Genomic DNA, 18,905 nt, shown 5'->3' with positions numbered 1-18,905 from the left:
CAGCCCTGGTGCAACACAGTTGACCACAGCTGTAATCACAGATGTTGGAGAAAGTCAAAGATCTACAAACATGTGCCGTTGTTTCAATACTCAGAAGGATCTTCTCTTATCATCAAATGGGCAGCAAGCCAGAGGTTTTGTTTAACACCTTATCTTCACCTGTTCTCCAGCTTATACCTGGAGTATTGTAAGTATCTCAAGCTATGGAAATCACTCAGAAAGGTTCTGCTAGTCTCAAATTCACACAACCATCTTTTCACTGAAAAAATCCCAAAGTGTAACACAAATGTGGATGGTTTCGCATACTGCTTATCAAACAAATACCCATTGCACTGGCCAGTACTCAGTTAATCTCAGGGAATGTGCCTTTTTGTTTTGTTGGTTGGGTTTTTTTGACAAATATGATCTTTTCATTTATAAACCCAAAATTTCTAAAGACCAAACACTAAGACTTCAGATCCTTGAGAAACGATTGAAAAATTCAGAAAATAAGTGAAGTTTGGATTCCCTAGCAAAATTTAGGAAGAGCACTCTTCCCAAATATTAGTAAGTGGTAAAGTTACAAATTCAGGGGTCATGGCTGTATGATTTATCCCTACAGGAAAGCACATCTTGCCTCACAAATGTCTTTCATCTTACTAAAACAACCTTAAACAACATATCTTAAGTCTTACTAAAACAAAAATACCGTGTGGAATACTGCTCTGCTGTAAACATTTAACAAACCTTTACATGTGACTTTATGTAAAGGTAACGTGCAATAATTTTATCAACTCAGACATACTGTCCACTAATGGTCAGTGAAGGTGTGGGGGGAAGCCAAAATTTTGCAAGGTTTATTTGTCTCAGCTTGCTAGATTATTAAGCAAAGAAACATTTTTTTGTGAAACTAATAGAAAAAGAAATACTTGTAGACCAACTAAAAAAGCCCATTCAGAGAGAACACAATTACTATCAAGAGCAGGCTGAATTTATATCCACAGTTGTGCATGAGCAAACTGAACTGAGTACCACTTTCTATGCATCAAATCCATGCAGAAAAATTGCCTATTGGATTTATAAATGCAGACTGGGAGTATAAAACAAGTACTGAAAATAATAAACATGGATATTTAAGTATTTATGCTATTCCTATTCAATAATTCTCCAGCATATTTAATAGAAATAATATCCTCCCTCTAGTTACCTTCTCCTCTGGGTCTGGCGCGTTGCCTTGAACCTTTTGTTGAAGGCTGCCTTGATATTCCTGCAGGACTTTCACGCTTTAAAAAAAAAAAAAAACAAACAAAAGCCCGCAAATTTATATAATTGTATATTAATTGTACATTAAAAATTATATATTATTATATAAAATTTACTTACACGTGTTGCTTTTTTATCTGTTTGTATTATACATAAAAAATATTCACTTACAAAACTGACCCACACATATAAGATTAAGAATACTTCAAGTCTATTTTCCTCGAACTTTGCAGGTATTTTTCCTGGGTGCATGCTAGCTATTTTCTTTTAAATGAACCTATATGATTATGTTTCATTATTGTAAAGACAACTTCCAAATGTGAAATAAGAGTCTCCAAGGCAGAGCAATCTTGTGAAACCTGTATAGGATCTATGATGCCACTACTGGTCTTGGGATACAATGCTTAGCTACCAGTGAGCTACCAAAAGGAGTAGCATGCTTGCAATCACCTACATGTTTCAGATACACAGTTCCTTTTAACCTTCTGGGAAGTCTTTTAAATTTCATTCCAAAATAGAAGCATAGACCAAAAAAATTGTGCCACTAGACTGCATAGTCCTTTACTCAAACGGCAGCTTTCCTGGACAAACACCCAGACAAACTAAGAAATGTGTCCTGCCAGAAAGACCAGCAAACAAGCAATGGATGATCTGAAGGTGCAACTAGTACAGGAAGGCAGATAAGAGTTCAAAGTGGAAAAGATCAAAGTGGAGGAAAATTCAGGACACTTCCAAGGACTCTGACCTTAGTTCGAAAGTGATTCAGAGAGGCCAGAAATGAAAGCAGGCAAGCACACACAAGAATTATTTTGTTTTCTCTGGATTATAGTTTGCACTGCCTGAAGTCAAGAACACCTGACTGACAATAGTTTCTGCAAAAGGCACTACGTTACACGTTTCAATGGTCATATGTCCTCGGAAAGGAGCAAGTTAAATCAGCAGGTCCGCTTGGCTGGAGGTTGGGAAAAAGACGTGCATAAGCAGCAGCCTCTCATGAGACGAGATCAACACCAGGCCCAGGAGACAAGGCCACCTGGCCTGTGAGGTTCCCTGTGTGCGAAGGTGTAACAGCCTATGCACAGGTGGGCATGAGAGAGGCTGAAGGCAGCTACAAGCACCTGCCCTACAAAATAATCTCGAAACAATGTCCTGGCAAGAGCAGGTGGAGAGGCAGGTCCACGAGAGCTGCCACTACTATAGGTAAGGTATAATACAGATTTACTGCTCACTCTGCCTAAAACACAGTTGGGGCCCAAATGCCTCCAGAGAAGGTGCAAAGTATAAAGCAGGACTCCCGCCAGCCCAACAAAAACTCCTGGGTATGGGATCAGGGTGGGAAGGAGGCAGTCCATCCCATTATACCAATCTTGGCTAGCAGAAGGGGCAGACTTGGTAGTGATGAACTTGGTAGTGTTAACAGTTGGACTCAATGATCTTAAGGGTCTTTTCCAACCTAAACGGAACCTTTTAGGTTACAACCTAAAAGGTCTGCTTACATGTAGACCTGAGGATGGAGCCAGCAATGGGATCTGGCCCAATATGCACACACGCAGGGCTTCCCACTCCTTATAGTACCGTACATACTAATAAACTAGTAGTTTCCAACAAGCAATTCATGCTTCTAATAATTTTCCTGTCTTTTTACCTAACTCCCTGATTTAATTAGTGACATTTCTTGCTAAAGAGGAAGCAACTACTTCTGAACACAACTGACGAAGTACAGGTGATTTAGAGAATACCATTTCATGTTTCTGTGCTCTCTCTCCCTATAATATATCTCTGCATCTCATTCAAAATCCTGAACTATGGTGATTCTCCCCCTCTACTCCACTCTCATGAGACCCCACCTGCAGTGCTGCGTTCAGCTCTAGGGCCCCCAACAGAAGAAGGACATGGAGCTGTCAGAGCTAGTCCAGAGGAGGCCACCAAGATGATCAGAGGGCTGGAGCACCTCTCCTATAAAGACAGGCTGAGAGAGTTGGGGCTGTTCAGCCTGGAGAAGAGAAGGCTCCGGGGAGACCTTCTAGCAGCCTTCCAGTACCAGAAGGGGCTACAGGAAAGCTGGAGAGGGACTTTTTACAAGGGCATGGAGTGATAGGACGAGGGGGAACGGTTTTAAACTGAAAGAGGGGACATTTAGATTAGATATTAGGAAGAAATTATTTCCTGTGAGGGTGGTGAGACACTGGTACAGGTTGCCCAGAGAAGCTGTGGATGTTCCCTCCCTGGCAGTGTTCAAGGCCAGGTTGAATGGAGCTTGGAGCAACCTGGTCTAGTGGAAGGTGCCCCTGCCATGGGCAGGGGGTTGGAACTAGATGATCTTTAGGTCCCTTCCAACCCAAACCATTCTATGATTCTGTGATTCTATGATTATTACAATTATTATTTGACCCACAACCAGAGCTACCAATATTTTTGTTTCACTCTTTAGGAAATGCTGGCATATTATAAAGAAAAACAGACAGAAGTCCAAAATTCATAGCTAATATTGAAGTGGTTAATCTTAATCTTAGTTCATCTTAATTACTACCATCTTTCACAATTACAACACTATGCAAGGAGCAAAAGTAAAGCTCATATACCATCAGAGTCTGGCTCTCCAGGCCCGCAGGCCACATCTGGTACACTCAAACTTCAGCAGCTCTTTGGGTGATGTAATTATTAGCACAGGTGGGGAAGGAGTTGAGAATAGATGCTGAGGCTTCTGGAGGAGGGGATTCAGTCATTTATTTATGTCAGGTAGTGACTACAAACACTGCTTAACATTTTTGTAGAGCCACATGTGCACACTGGCAACAAGTGCAAGTAAAAGCTAAAATTTAATCGCTATGGTAGCACACAAAAACATAAATCCACAATATTTATGATTTGAGTCTTTCCAAAGGGAGATAAAATAGGTCATTTTCTTCTTACAAATTAAGAGGCTTCAAGACTTTGAAAAGCAGTCACTGGAGCCATTAAAAAGAAATCTCACACTTCATCTCACACCATCTTGGAAAAAACATATTAAATGGAATTTTAGATGGATGTATGCACGCTTCCCAGTTTTGAGTAATTTTGTTTCTATTTGGAGAGGATACAGCAGCCTGCTGTAAAACATCCCATCTGCTGGTTTGTCCTCATTATTAACCTTTAAATAGGTTGACTTTCACATTAAGGCATAAGAAAACAATGATTTCTAATGCTTCAGCAGGTCAAGAAGAGGAATACGCTTTGAATAAACATCCTGCCAAACTGTTAATTCTGCCCCCTTTCCATGCAACAACCAACCTCTATATTCATAGAACCATAGAATGGTTTGGGTTGGAAGGGACCTTAAAGATCATCTAGTTCCAACCCCCTGCCATGGGCAGGGACACCTTCTACTAGACCAGGTTGCTCCAAGCCCCATCCAGCCTGGTCTTGAGCACTGCCAGGGAGAGGGCAATTCATGAAAGGATGTTGTGAGCAGTTTCTATCAGTGACTTTTATACTGCTCTTATAACTAATTCTGTACATACATCTCCTCTAGCCAGGGCCACTCCATGCATCACAGTCAAAGGCAGAAAAAACACCGCCATCCAAGAAAGGAAGGGAGAAAACTCATTATATAAATCGGCCACTGTGATTTTTCTCCTCTAATTCATCAGATCTACTGATAGTTCACTAATAATAAACAAGAATTAAGTCCATGAACAGAAATCTAATTCAATCAACCCTCCACAATGTTTTTCTCTTCTATTTAGATCCACAGTGTCAGGAGCTATATTTGCATGTATACTGTAAATAGTGTGTGTGTATATAAGTTTTATATAAATAAAACTACATATATGTGTATATATATGTTTTATATAAATACATCTACATATATAAATACATATTTCAATTTTGTGCAACAGATCCTTCCTCAACAATTAAGCACAGTTAATTTCTAATGCTTTTACTGAAAGCTATCTATCCCTCCAAGACTTTCTTTGCTCTTTCCCTCAAACTGTCTGTATTTCCAGTCTTTATTCCTAAAACGGCTATCATTATTTACAGGAATAATTTATTAGTGTGCAAGAGCAACAAAGAAAGACCTCTATTTGCTAAGGTCAATCTGACTGCTGTGGTGATAAAACTTACTAGGAAAATATCGATAAATTATCTTTTCCTCAAATGAAGGCTCACAAGATGGTGTTCTATTGGTCTTAGCTTCTGCTAATTAAAACCTTTCAAAACACAAAAGGCCTATTAGAAAAATCCTGGTTTTTAAAACATAAGTTTTAATATGGATTTCTATTATATGAGGCCAGTTATGAATATCCAACACCAAAAAGAGTGGGTCATTCACATCACTGGGATGAAAATACTTGAGCCATGTCCAGCAGATTTCCATGGAACAATTCTCTTTGCTGCTTCTAGGGCAGTTATGTCTTTTTTCATTCAGTATTTGTTTCATTATATAGTCGAGATGAGTTCCAACAGAAATAGAAGTTCATTAGATATGACTTAGAGGCTGATTCAAGTGACCAGTTACAGAGCAATACAGTTTGTAGGGCAAAAATAAAAGTCATTATAGAAGTGGCCAAAAGTGACAGGATATTACAAAAAGCTTAGCCAAGAGTTTCAGCAGCCATCTGTAAAATGGAAGAGACTTTTCCAACGTGTTTGGCCTTAGGGGGAAATGACATACCTGTTCTGCAGCCACTTTCATATAAGCAGCACCATACGCTCAGAAGCTCTATGACCTGAATCACCTTTTGTCAAAAGACAAAGTTATCTTTATTATTTAGAAGGTCAACAAGTCATGCTACAAAGTGTCCATTTGAAACAAGACTTTTACCTGAGATGGACTGAGAGCTAACAGAATATAACTCAACTCACTCTGATCACAAACGGTATGGTTTGCAGCAGCTAGCCTTGAAGCAGCAAGCAGTCATCTTCTGATTGCCATGTGTTAGCCAAATGTCTCTTCTTAATTCCTACTTATACTTGCTTTCTTTTAGTTCCAGAAAATTATAGATACCCATGTGATGACTATTACATGCTGCGTAACACACAGAGTTTCTTTAATACCAGAAAAATACATTTTTTAAAAAAAAGTCAACCTGTCAAAATTTAAGTAGCATTTTAAAGCTGGCCTCTGATAATTAGCAGCAAGAAAAATTGACTCTCATGGATACAGATCGAATCTTATTAAGACTCCTAATCTCATAGAAGCAAAGTCGGGAACTAAACTTTAAGTGATAGCTTTGCTGTACATGTAGAATATGAAAAAAAAATCTAAATTAATTTGTTCTCTAAAGTAAATGCTGCATAAAAGCCACTCAGCCTGAAATTCTGCGGACACCTCAAATGAAATAAAAATTCCCATTTCCCCACTGCTTTTTCCTCCACTGTTTCCACGTTCTTATGCTGCCAAGCAGCGTGTCTGAAGAAAGGACCTAATTCAAATATGGAGGAAGCAAGATGAAAGTCAAGACAAATAGCTCGCTACGACATGAAGCCATGTAAGACTAGGCTTGGAAAGAAAGAGAAGCTGTGGCTAGGAGCGTGAGGATAAAGAGAGCAGGACTAGGAGCCAGGGTAAGTGGGTGAATGAGCACAACAGAAACAAATGAGAAAAGAGGAGGTTAATTCTTAAGGCAGAAAAGAGTGGGTGACACGTTACGTACTGGCCTATCAGCCACTGCTTGAGAGGGGCTGCTTCAAATTGTTTCACTTGTATTATATTTACAAAAGACAGATGCTGAGATTTATTAATTATGCAGCATAGACTACAAAATATGATTCAATACTCTTCATGTGCATAAAGATGTAAATTGTTTCCCTTCTTTTAAATACACTTGTTTCACTGCCATGTGACTTACATGGAGTTACAGTAGTTTAAATCAGGGTAAACCCCTGGAAATAAAGGCATTACCCTGCTGAGAAACTACTGTGAAGACAGGAAGATCAACCCCACTCCATTAGATGCACTTTCAATTATTTCATGCTGGAATTTCCTCTAAATCACTTTGTGCAGATATCTTAGCTCTCCAGCTCTAAAAAATAATTGGGAACATTTTAATTTCACTTCTCTCTTCCACAGTCTTAAGATGATGACCACTTGTCATGCACTGTTCTAAAGTGTGAGTTTTCATCACCTGAAAACTAAGCAGCATCTACTGTTACGCAAGCAAATAGAGGAAAAGCATGTCATCTAGATTTAAGGTAATAAACCCACATGCCTTGGAATCGCTCCCAAAAGCACTTAAGACGGGAAATGAAATTTTACTGCCCCACTGTATTATTGCGGTGCCCAAGAGCACTACGATAGTTTGGGATGAGGCTCGGAATTTCCATTAGAGACCCAATTTGCAGGAAGTTTAACTTGGCCATGAACATTTGCTTCAGGCTAGAAGCTATTTTATAAGCTCTCCCTCCAAGTGCCAATAACTTAAAAAGTTTGGTTGGACTTCAGTCAAATAATAGCTATAAATTTGTCATCTCATGTAGAAGACACAATGATGTCAGTGGCCCATAGACTCTCAACAGAGACTCCTTCTAGACTTAGGATCCTGCCTATTTTTTCCTAGGCTGAGCTGCTTTAGCTTAATTTATTGAAGTCTCGCTCTTTAAACATTTAGCCATATGGCTCCATAATTCCCCAAATTGCCTCAGGTCATTAAGAAGTAGCAGATGCAGACACAATGGTATCACAAGCAACAGCTACTGTTCAGAGGCAATCAGTGAGTTGCTGTTCTGCCCTGCCATCATCCAGCTGCAAAACATGGGCCCAGACACAACACTGGACTCATTTTCTCTCCAAAACAGTAACATCCTTTAAAGTTAAAAAAAAAAAAACAACAAACCTAACAGCTTTCCAGTAAAGATTCAAAGGAATAAACAGAAAACTTTGAACAAATAAGTATTTTTCCTGAAGTACCCAACATATCAATACATAGAAATAAAATCAGGAAAACAAAATAAACTCAGTAGAATTTTTTTTGTCCAAGCTCAGAGAAATTAAAAAAGAAAACAAACAAACAAAAAAACCCAAACAACCAGACAAGCATCTGTTTTACAGCCCTTGTCATCTACCTACCTTTCAATCCTATATTCCTTTCATGCAGATTCTCAAATCACTCTAAAATGCAACACTTTCAGTATTCACCTTCCCAGATCTTCTATACTACTGACCTCATTATCTGGCTGGCACTTGCTGTCTTTAGTTGGCCTCTGCATTTTTTGAAGTGTGGATTCCTCAGAATCTGCAGACTGAAAATAAATTAATTGCTTTAGATTCAGTGTGCTGAGAAGTGAGCTACTTACCTGAATAATATGAAGGGGGAAATGAGCATAGAGTAGAACTGAGCACATTATAACGCACATTCATCTACCTTTATCCATCTACCTGCCCTCTTCACCTTGCCTACCCCGCATAGGAGATAAACCGAGCAAAATCAACAGTTAAACATTATTCTTTCTGAGTAATACCAGGAAGGCACAAATCCTTAAGACCAGCATGCAGGTACTGACAAAAGTGCTTTCTCACATCTAACAAAATTAAGCCACCCCCTAACAGAAGCGCCTTTGATGTCCATTAATCTCAAATTTCTACCATGAACCAGCATGCAACAGAACAGAAAGGGAGAATAGAAAATATTTAGAGGAGGAAAAGAGAAGATTAAAAACCAACAAAATGAAAGGCAATGAAGAGATGGTTCTTAAGGCAGTTTAGAACTTTACACTGAGAAGGCCTGAAGTATTGGGAAACGGTGGATGTGTTCCTTCTCAAAGATGTAACATGATGTGCAGAGTCCGGTGCAAATAGAGCACCCTTGCAAGAATCTAGATGGGCTTCCCAACAGCTCTTTCAAGAAAAAAAATAATCAAGCTGGAAGCAAGCAGTTTAATCTAGAAAGACAGAAAAAAATATGGATGTGCAACTCTATCCTGTGTGTCCTGCTACAGAAGTAAGCGCAAGAGAGACTACTTATGGCCCAAAGGAACTGTCTTCAACCCCATCTTCCCTAAAAGCTGTCTGTGGCTGCCACAACAGCATGCATTACTGGGAAGATACAGGAGGATATAAGTACACAGTTCCAATAGGCACTGCCACCTCTCTCTGCCAAACATAACCTAATGTGATCAGGAGAACTGAGACATGCAGAGTTCTGAAAATAAACTGCTTATTAGATGTTCAGGAAGCACAGTCAGATGAGTCTGATGGCTCAAGTCAAGACACATCATGAGAGACATGAAGTTACACACACACAGCCTCAGTCACACTCTTACCAGAACAAATCCATACTGAAACTTTCACTTCATGACAGTAATTGCTGTTAAAGAAAGTACTTAGTTGTTAAACGAGTAGAAACACAAACATGCAAAGTCATTAGAACAAACATTCAGTCCCTACCACAGCATGCGGAAAGTTATTCTCTGAAATAAGATTTCAATTACCTTTTTCTCTGCTTTATCCTTTCCATGTTCTCTTAAATGCTCCCCTTCTTCTCTGTATCTTTGTCTACCCCTTTCCTGATCTGTTCCTCTATCTCTGTCTTTCTCTCGCTCTCTGTCCCTAGCCTTATCTCTATCTCTTCTTTTCAGTCTGTCCTTTTCTCTTTCTCCTTCATTTTTTCTCTCTCTTTCCTGTCCTTTACCACATTCAAGATCATCTTCTTGCTCTGTGCCTCCCTTTCCCTTGTTTTTTTCTGTTTCTCTTCCTTGCTTGGTTGTTCTGCTTTTGTTTCTTTCCCTTTCTTGTTTTTCTCCTTCCTTAAAGGTGTCTCTTTCAGGGTCTTTGTGCCTGTCTTCATTATGCTTCTGTTTATCACTTTCCTTTTCTCTTTCTTTGCTCTCTTTCAGATCTCCTTTGGGTTTTCTGTCTCTGCTGGAGCTTCTGTCTTTAATTTCAGTGTCTCCTCTACCCTAAAAAGAAAGTAAAAACTAAAAATTAATTCCACTACATGACAACTCTATCACACAGTTACTTTACACAGACAAAAATGCAAGCTGAAAAAAAACCCCAAACAAACAAACCATAAAGAGTGGTATCCCCTGTACCCCCACAAAAGTTGCTGCCTACCTCTTTATCTCTATGGCTTTTTTGTTCTTCTGTTTTGGATTCTCTGCTTTCTTTATCTTGAGATTTAGAGGACGGAGGTTTCCCTTTAGCATCAGCTCTTTCCCCAGCTAAGATCTTTTTTACAGCAGCATCACTGGACAGCTGCAAGGAATAGAAAAATATCACTGAAATGATTTAAATTATTTTATTAAATATCTCCTTTCTTCCTAACTCTGTAATCAACATGACTTGTTTTTTTTTTTTTGGGGGGGGGGTGTTTTTTTTTTAAGAAAGCTTATATTTCTGCTTTTTTGGAAACATTCTTTCACAGCAGTAATAATGCTCTTTTATGTCAAACTCCTCCTTTCAGATCTTGTAATAATTTGATTATAAGTACCAGAGCTATATAAATATATGGTGTTTTTTATCTATTATAGCACAATAGCAATTCTCATTGCAACAACTTAAATATTTTTCAAAATGGTAAGGTAAATAACTGTCAAATCCTCATACCACGACTGCTAGATTGGTTAAACACTCTTAAAACCACATTATGTTGTATTTGCATCCACTTTAGGGCCAATCCACTTTCACCTAATACTTGCTTAATCAGTAACAGTCACTGAAGAAAACTACATTACGAATGACTTTCAATAAGCTGCAGCTACTCTGTTTAAAAAGCTTCTGCATCTAGTTCATTTGTTAAGATGACAAGCAATTATTAATTAGGTCATTTAGACAGCAAGTTAACACCATGTTTTCATGTCTAAGTGACAAAGGGTTTGACTACATCAACAAAAAAAAAAATTCACCACATTGCCAGGGAATTCTCCTTCCTGAAACAGGAACAGCTTTTAGATCACTAAAACTGATATTGCCCTAGGGTTTGACTCCTCATTCTCTCCTGGTTTGGAAATACAAAACTATGAATTTTTGTGGGTTTTCACATTTGGACACAAACTTCGGCACATTAGCAACATTCGCCTGAGCTACCTAACTCCAAGCAGTGTGCTCAGCTCAGCACTAAAAGTATCAAGCTAGAGACTGAAGGAAATCTTTTCCATATCAAGCACAATAAAAGCCAAGGGGCTAACGATCTTAGCTCAAATGGGTAGACTATATCCTCTGGATAATAAATCTCACCACAACATTCTACAAAGCTGTTCCATCAAGCACATTTTCTAACTCGTCCAGTCTCTGTGCATATGTTTATCAACTTCCCTGTTCCTGATCTCAAGCAATTCATAAGGAAGAAGCTCAGAGCACTCAGATAATTAAAAAAATAACATATATTTAAATGAGTAGATTATCAAAGATAATCCAAATTAAACTTGCAGACAGCCTGTAAACACTGTAGTATTTCACAGTTAAACACACACAATTTCTTCACACTCATTAATTCAAGGGGTTTAGATAATACCTTTGTATTTCAAAAATCTCTGTACCACCTACAAGCAAAGAATCCTTATTTTTTTAATGAAATAATTGTTTTAAGAACAATTATTTTAAGAACTGCCTCTGCAGTTATTTTTAACAGCTTATCAAATTTCACCTGCGCTGCATTTCCATATTCAAAAAAGAACAAAAAAAACACAAGAACAACAAAAAAAACCACACCCCCCAAAAAACCCCAACCAAACAGATAAACCCCAGCATATCGGAAACATGACTTTCATTACAGAATTAGAGATTTGACTGAAATTTTAAAGGAGATAAAGTCTAAGATGGCAGCATCTGGTCATACAATTAATGTGCCTGCATCCAAAAGCTTTAAAAGTTATGAAGTTTCATATTCTTAAAACCTAATAAAAGTTATTAAATGACCAATGAATAAGGTGAAAAATAAAAAGCCGTATACATTACTAAAATAATGTATTTCTGTGGGGACCTGGCTCAAACTCTGCTAAGGATCATATACTCTGTTGTCATCATTGTTATTATTATTATTATTAAAAGTGGTGACCCAACATATATCTTGTGTAAGTAAAAATAGCAGTGTCAATAAAGCCTGTTGCAAATAAGCTCTGATAATACATCACCATATGTATAAAATATATGTGTGATGTCATACCTTATTTAAGCAACACTTCCCAATTGCTTGAAGAAATTCATTGGTTTTTTCAGGTTCGTGCCCAGCCACAACACGCGCTGGTTTTACTGACAGTGGCTCTCCTGTTACCATTACAACAGCATCGATTGCCTTCTGAAGGAAGCTGATTTTGGCATCTTTATCCTGGCAAAAGAGCAATTAAGAAATAATACTGAGACTCCAAAATAATTCCGCACACCACCTAAAGGACTAGAAAGATGCTGATGGGAGGAATAGTTGCAGAAAGCATCAGTACAACAAGAGCAGCACGTGGTTTGTAAGGTCAGGAAGGAGGGTTGCCCCTGATTTATAGCTAGCTATTTATTTCTGATTAAGAAATGACAGCTTCGATAATGGATGAATATTGAACTGGAATAATCAAAGTGAAAGCATAACTTTTGTCTTTTTATTGTTTAAATGTTTATCATTTAGCTCCAGTGCATTTTAAGACTGCTATAAGTCCTTTGGCACTCTATTTTCACAGGTTACATCTTAAAGAAGATAAAGTTTTGTTTAACAAATCATCCAAGTATTACCAAAGGAATCACTTAGGAGTTACAATGGGATTGTTACAGCAGATATTGCTTAAAAGGACAGTTCTTGCCTTGAATACTTTTCAGCACAGTCCCATAACTTTGGGACTAATACGAGTCTAAATGGAGGGACTCACATGCTTGTACACATACTTTACAAACCAGACTTAACAGTGAGTAAAGAAAACATATGAAACATGGTGGGAAAGAGATACAGGCACATATTTTTATCTCCACAATTACCAGATGTATTTTAGTTTTATAATTACACTTTACAAACAACTTTCCCCAAGTGCTCTTCCGTAGTGCTGATGGCTTTTGGTGATTATGCAAAATTACAAGAAAAAAAATTAAGACAAAATAAACCAACCCCCACCAAGGAAAATTTTATTGGAGGGTTCCTGGCCCAGAGAATGAAATCATGGTGTGAAGTCTCTGCAGCTGCAGAATACTCAGGGAGGGAAAAAGGTTTTATTAATATAATAAAATCCAAGCAATATTTACCACGCCCAGCACAGAACTCTACCCACTCATCCTTTACAGTCATGAGTAGAGATAGAGAAACTATTTTACTAGCCTGTTAAAAAGTAAACCCATGTGAGAAGAATTCTGTATGTGTGCTTTAATAGGCATCAGTTCAAAAGAATATAAACGACAGCATTCAAACTGACAACTGAAAAGCGGACCACTGCCATTTCAGTTAATTCAGAAAGGAGCAGTTGTAATTATCCAGTAAAACACCTGATCTTGCACTGCACTTACTGTCTGAGTATCTCGGATGCACAGATCCAGAATGACCTGGATCTAATTTGACAGATGTACCGATACAGAGCAAAGCAACAGAAGCCAGTATTTCCCCAGCTGAGCAAGGCCAATGCTCTTTACAGGCCATCTCGGAGCACTACCTATTCCTGCGGCACTGACGCTGAACAGAGGTGTTCACATGGTATCTCAAGTCCCAGAGCCACTCTCCATAAACACAAACTGGGTCCTGCTGCGAGCACATAAATGATAGTTAAACGCATGGGAAGACAGCCTCCAGAGTCAGGGTACTTCCCATCTTTGGATCTTCCAAATGGATTAAAACAAACAACTGCCACATAGCTGGGATTTTCAGATTGTCTCCATTAGCATCAGGAGCACTTCACTCTCAGTGGTGCTCCCTGGATTCAAAAATAAAAAAAGAAAGGAAGGAAATACTGCAACCTCCTTCTATTAAAATAGTTGTCCATCCTTCCGAGGATATATGCAATCTATTAATTTAGAGAAGGAGACAGGACACTATGCTAAACCAAACATGTTTTCAAATAAAGATCCAAAATTTCCTCCTACATCCTCATCATTTTCAGCAGTTAGGTTATCAGTGTGTTCTATCCACATAAGAAATCCTCATGAACCCAGTAAGAAATCTACAGGTCCCACCTGCACCAGTAAATAAAATTCTATCAAAATAGAAACAAACATCTGAAGCAGTGCTGAGAGCTTAAGAAAATATTTTTTATTGGGTAGATTTCAAAAAAGATATCTCCCCTATTTCAAGTGGTAAGACTTTATATATGTGTATATATATATATATATATATAAAAAATATAAAGACTTTTTTTGTGTGTGTATTTATATATAAAAAGCTATTGTAAAAGATTATAAGAACAAGCCTGATATCCAGTCTTCTCATTTACAAGAGAACAACTTTTTACTAGACCTAACAAGATGAACCTTTCTGATAAACACTCAGACAGCAATATCGTCCCATGTAGCTGGTAGAAGAGGTGTGTCTGTTTCAGAGAAGTCCCAACGATTAAGGAATCCTCACACTTTAAATTCCCCCTACATCTCTCTCCAACTGATTGCTACGACTATACATCCTTGAAGCAAATTAGAACTCAGTGAGGTCCACGTGCGTGCTCTGCAGGCCAGATTTGGCTCATGGGATGCTTCCAGCCTGCTCCCCCATCTTCCTATGCAGGAGGAAGGGACCAGCTATCCAAGCAGAACATATTATCCCAACAGTTGAGACATAAAAGGTAACACAGAAGAAATGGTGGCTACTTCAGGACCCCACTGCTATGACCAGGTGGGAGAGGCGAGTTGAAACTAGAAACGAAGACAGTTGCTGCACGTATGTGTGCATGACGCTGCATAGCATGTAAGGGGATGTCCAGATCAGGAGCCAGCTCCAGCCACCACAAAGGCTGGACCATGAGCTTTGGGCTCTCCTAAGTTCAGTCTATGCACCTCATGATCTGTGGCAGCACCTCATGATATACAATAGCACCTCATGAACTACAACAGCACAGCACAGCCAGTTTGCAAAGAGCACCTGCTGATTTTTCCCAACCCATAGCAAGCAGACTGCGGACTACAGCACTGGGACTATTTCACAGTGGGTACAAACTTTTCTTTTTTTCTGAAAGCATCCTGCCCATTCCAAGTCTGTGCATCTACTGCCAGATCATCAAACCAGACGAGGATCATTCCCTAGAGTTACATAAAGCAGATCACCCTCGCATAGAAACAGCTATTCACAACATGGACGCTAGCTGCTGCTCTCAGACTCTAGCTCTCTGTGGGTAGTTTTGGTCTCTGCATAAAGATTACTCTCCTGATTTTCTACAACTCCAACGGAAATCACAGGCAGGAAGCATCCTGGGAGAGCCAAGTCTTTCTCCTGACCAGTGCTTTGAAAAGAGGAACACAAACTAGAGTCGTTTTCCTCCACGCTATAGCATTTTGATTTCCTCTGCCTGAACTCTTGAAAACCATGATCTCATGGACTGTGAAAGAAATTCTCAGAGACTGGTGCAACTGAAGATTGGTGCAACTTCACAGCTATCACAGTATGTAGACACAAAGACCTATTCAGAAGTTGCTAAGAAATCTGCTTTTTTGATCCACAAATAAAACACACGGTGCTCTGCCAAGAAGAGGCAGCATGTGCTAAGCTGCTCTTCATCCCAGAACCTATTGACAATCTTCAACAGGAACAGTACCAACAAAAACAACAATCCATTGTAGAAATAACTCACACTTCAGTTATCCTGACAACAATAAGAACAGTCACAGAAATAAACATATCAGACTGATAACTAGCTGCAAGAAGCGCATAAAACATTCATGCAGCCGGCTGTATGGATAACAAGCCAGGCTCATAGACCTCCTACTCTCAGTTGCTATGTTAAACAATCACCAACGGATGTAGCTGTCTGACTAGCAACGTACAAACACTGCCTTATTTGCCATGAATAAGCAACAAAAGTTTCCAATCAAGTCAGTAGCTGGAGAAGTCAGCATCAGCTCAGCAAAGAAGCAGACAACAGAAGAGCACCAGAGACTAAAGCAACCCTTATATTTACTGAAAAATGCTTTTCTTAATAACATCAACCTCCTCTTTTTTTTTTTTTAGCCATTTGTACGCTGTAATAAACCTATTGTGGAATTCATGTAACCAGATGAATGCCTCAGCAAGTCCTGGGATATTAAGCAAGAATATTTACTGTATATATGTACACAGTATATATATCTATATGTACGTGTATGTATACATGCATATATAAAGCAATAAATATAAAACCATTCCACTGAGAGACCACAAGACTCTTTAAAAAACTGTATGTGGATTTCTAGCGTTTGTGACTTCTTATCAATGCCTAACTACTTCCAGGCAATCTTGCTACGTAATGATTCTTTTCACCTGTAATACAATAGTATTTTGGAAACCTAGCTCTGGTAATAGATTAACCCTCACTGTTTTGAAATCTGTACAGAAATAGCTCTTTACACAGGACAGCTTGTTTGTGTCACATCCACAAATGCAATCTGTACTTCACCTCACACATAATATAACCAACAGGCAATAGGTTTTACAATTTCTTCACAAAGCTAAAGACAGGTACTTGACAATGAATGCAGAAAATACCAAAAGTACCTTGTGGTAAGTTTCAAAGAATACTAACATTAAAGCTAAGTAAATAAGGAAGTTTCATACCCACCTTAACATTATCTGATTTCAATTCGAAATCCGTGTAAAGTCCTTTCATAAAACCTGTCACTCTAATTACCTTCAAAACAGAAGAAAAAGAGTAAGTTAAGAACACTTGAAGGCCTCTGTTCAATAAAGCTCGTGTGGCAACAGGAAACACGTTGTCCCTACTGGCTTTCAGAGATGATACCTCGTTTAGAACACTTTCTAGAGCAGGTTCAGAGGACTGCTGTGTCTCTGAACACGCTCTGGAACAAGGAGACTTAATCCTTGCTTATGGCTCAGGCCTCTCTTCCTATTTAATTCCATCTTTAACCTTGATGGTTGGGGAATCCCGAGATCCCAACGTAAACACCAGCATTTTGCATTATTCCCATACCAACCTCTTTACATGTGACTACATATACAAAAGCAGCACCAAAGTGAATGTAAAAATTAAGACTTTTTTTTGAAATGGGAGGTGGAAAAACAACCAACCAACAGGTTTCATTAAATATCAAATCCACAGCAGACTGAAGAAAGGACTCAGACCCCTCGCCTGGTCTTAACCACTACAAGCAACCCTAAAACCCCTGAAATTTACTTACTACCCTAAAACCCCTAAGATTTACTTACTACCGGGAGCCCACCCCCTGCGGCTGTCACCTCCGCCCGCCGCCCAGCCCCGCGCAGTCCCCGGGGCCCCGGAAAGCAGACGGGGTCCCCCCTCCCCGGGTGAAGGAGCGCCCACGGCCTCTGGTGTCCCCCCGGCTGAGCCCCCCCCGCAGCCCCGCGCCTGGGCTACCCCCTCTCCCCCCACCCCGCGGCAGCCACACCCCCGCCCGCCAGGGGGCGGCCGAGCCGGCAGGGAGGCCCTGTTGCCTAGCAACAGCGGAGCGGGCCCGCAGGCCGCTTCCCGGCCCACCTCGGTAATCACGTCGTGCAGGTAGCGGAATGGCGGCTTACTCAGCAGCCGGTCCGTCAGCGGCGGCTTGCGGATCACCCGGCCCAAGGACTCCCGCGTCCGCCGCACCACCGCCTCGTTCATAGCGGCGGCGGGACCCCGGCGGCGCCACCGCCGCCACCGGCGGCTCCCAGCATTCCCGGCCTGCCCCGCGGCGCAGGCGCCTCACTGCGCAAGCGCAGAGCCGGGGCAGGAGGTTACTAGGCACAACGCGGCCCTAGCAACCGGCCCGGCGGCTTGCTTAGGCCCTGCCCGGGCCTGAGAGAAGAGCCCCTGGAAACAGCCCCAAAGCCCCCTGTCCCACAGCACTAGCGCCACCCTAGCCCCTTATTAGAATAAGCAGCAGATAAACAGTGCTCAGAAACTTCAGTTGTATCTTCTGGTGTTTTTTTTTAAATTGTTCTTGAAGTAAACAAGGTTCAACAAGGTCAAGAGTCAACAAGGCCAAGTGTCGGGTCCTGCACGTGGGGCACAACAACCTCATGCACTGCTACAGGCTTAGGGAGGAGTGGCTGGAAAGCTGCCTGGCGGAAAAGGACCTGGGGGTGTTGGTCGATGTCTGGCTGAACATGAGCGAGCAGTGTGCCCAAGTGGCCAAGAAGGCCAACAGCATCCTGGCTTGTATCAGCAATAGTGTGGCCAGCAGGACTAGGACAGGGATCGTCCCCCCTGTACTCGGCTCTGGTGAGGCCGCACCTCAAATCCCGTGTTCAGTTTTGGGCCCCTCACTACAAGAAAGATGTTGAGGTGCTGAAGCGAGTCCAGAGAAGGGCAACGAAGCTGGTGAAGAGTCTGGAGCACAAGTCTTATGACTTGTGAGGAACTGAGGATTGTTTAGCCTGGAGAAAAGGAGGCTGAGGGGAGACCTTATCACTCTCTACAACTACCTGAAAGGAGGTTGTAGTGAAGCGGGTGTCGGTCTCTTCTCCCAAGTAACAAGCAACAGGACAAGAGGAAACGGCCTCAAGTTGTGCCAGGGGAGGTTTAGATTGGATATCAGGAAAAATTTCTTCACCGAAAGGGTTGTCAAGCACTGGAACAGGCTGCCCAGGGAAGTGGTAGAGTCACCATCCCTGGAGGGATTTAAAAGACAAGTAGATGTGGTG

The 18,905-nt window shown here is 40.5% G+C and overlaps 1 protein-coding gene across 2 annotated transcripts in view; it reads right to left on the bottom strand.

Annotated features, from left to right (window-relative positions):
• TRAF3IP1 (TRAF3 interacting protein 1) overlaps positions 1-17,913 on the bottom strand; it is a 46,607-nt gene extending 28,694 nt beyond the window's left edge. The window contains exons 1-7 of one of the 2 annotated variants that reach the window (XM_068407555.1): positions 17,761-17,913; positions 16,867-16,935; positions 12,327-12,488; positions 10,277-10,417; positions 9,652-10,119; positions 8,386-8,463; positions 1,187-1,262 (exon numbers count right to left, since the gene is read on the bottom strand). In XM_068407555.1, coding sequence (XP_068263656.1) covers positions 1,187-1,262; positions 8,386-8,463; positions 9,652-10,119; positions 10,277-10,417; positions 12,327-12,488; positions 16,867-16,935; positions 17,761-17,883 — 1,117 coding nt within the window. In that variant the 5' untranslated portion in view covers positions 17,884-17,913. The remainder of the gene's footprint in view (positions 1-1,186; positions 1,263-8,385; positions 8,464-9,651; positions 10,120-10,276; positions 10,418-12,326; positions 12,489-16,866; positions 16,936-17,760) is intronic. The other variant, XM_068407557.1, reaches the window with a different exon arrangement.
• Between the last annotated feature and the right edge of the window lie 992 nt (positions 17,914-18,905).

Source organism: Nyctibius grandis, chromosome 9 (assembly GCF_013368605.1).
Source record: "Nyctibius grandis isolate bNycGra1 chromosome 9, bNycGra1.pri, whole genome shotgun sequence".
NCBI classification, from domain to species: domain Eukaryota; kingdom Metazoa; phylum Chordata; class Aves; order Nyctibiiformes; family Nyctibiidae; genus Nyctibius; species Nyctibius grandis.
Note: the sequence above shows the minus strand (reverse complement) of the source record. Positions and strands in the feature narration are given on the sequence as shown.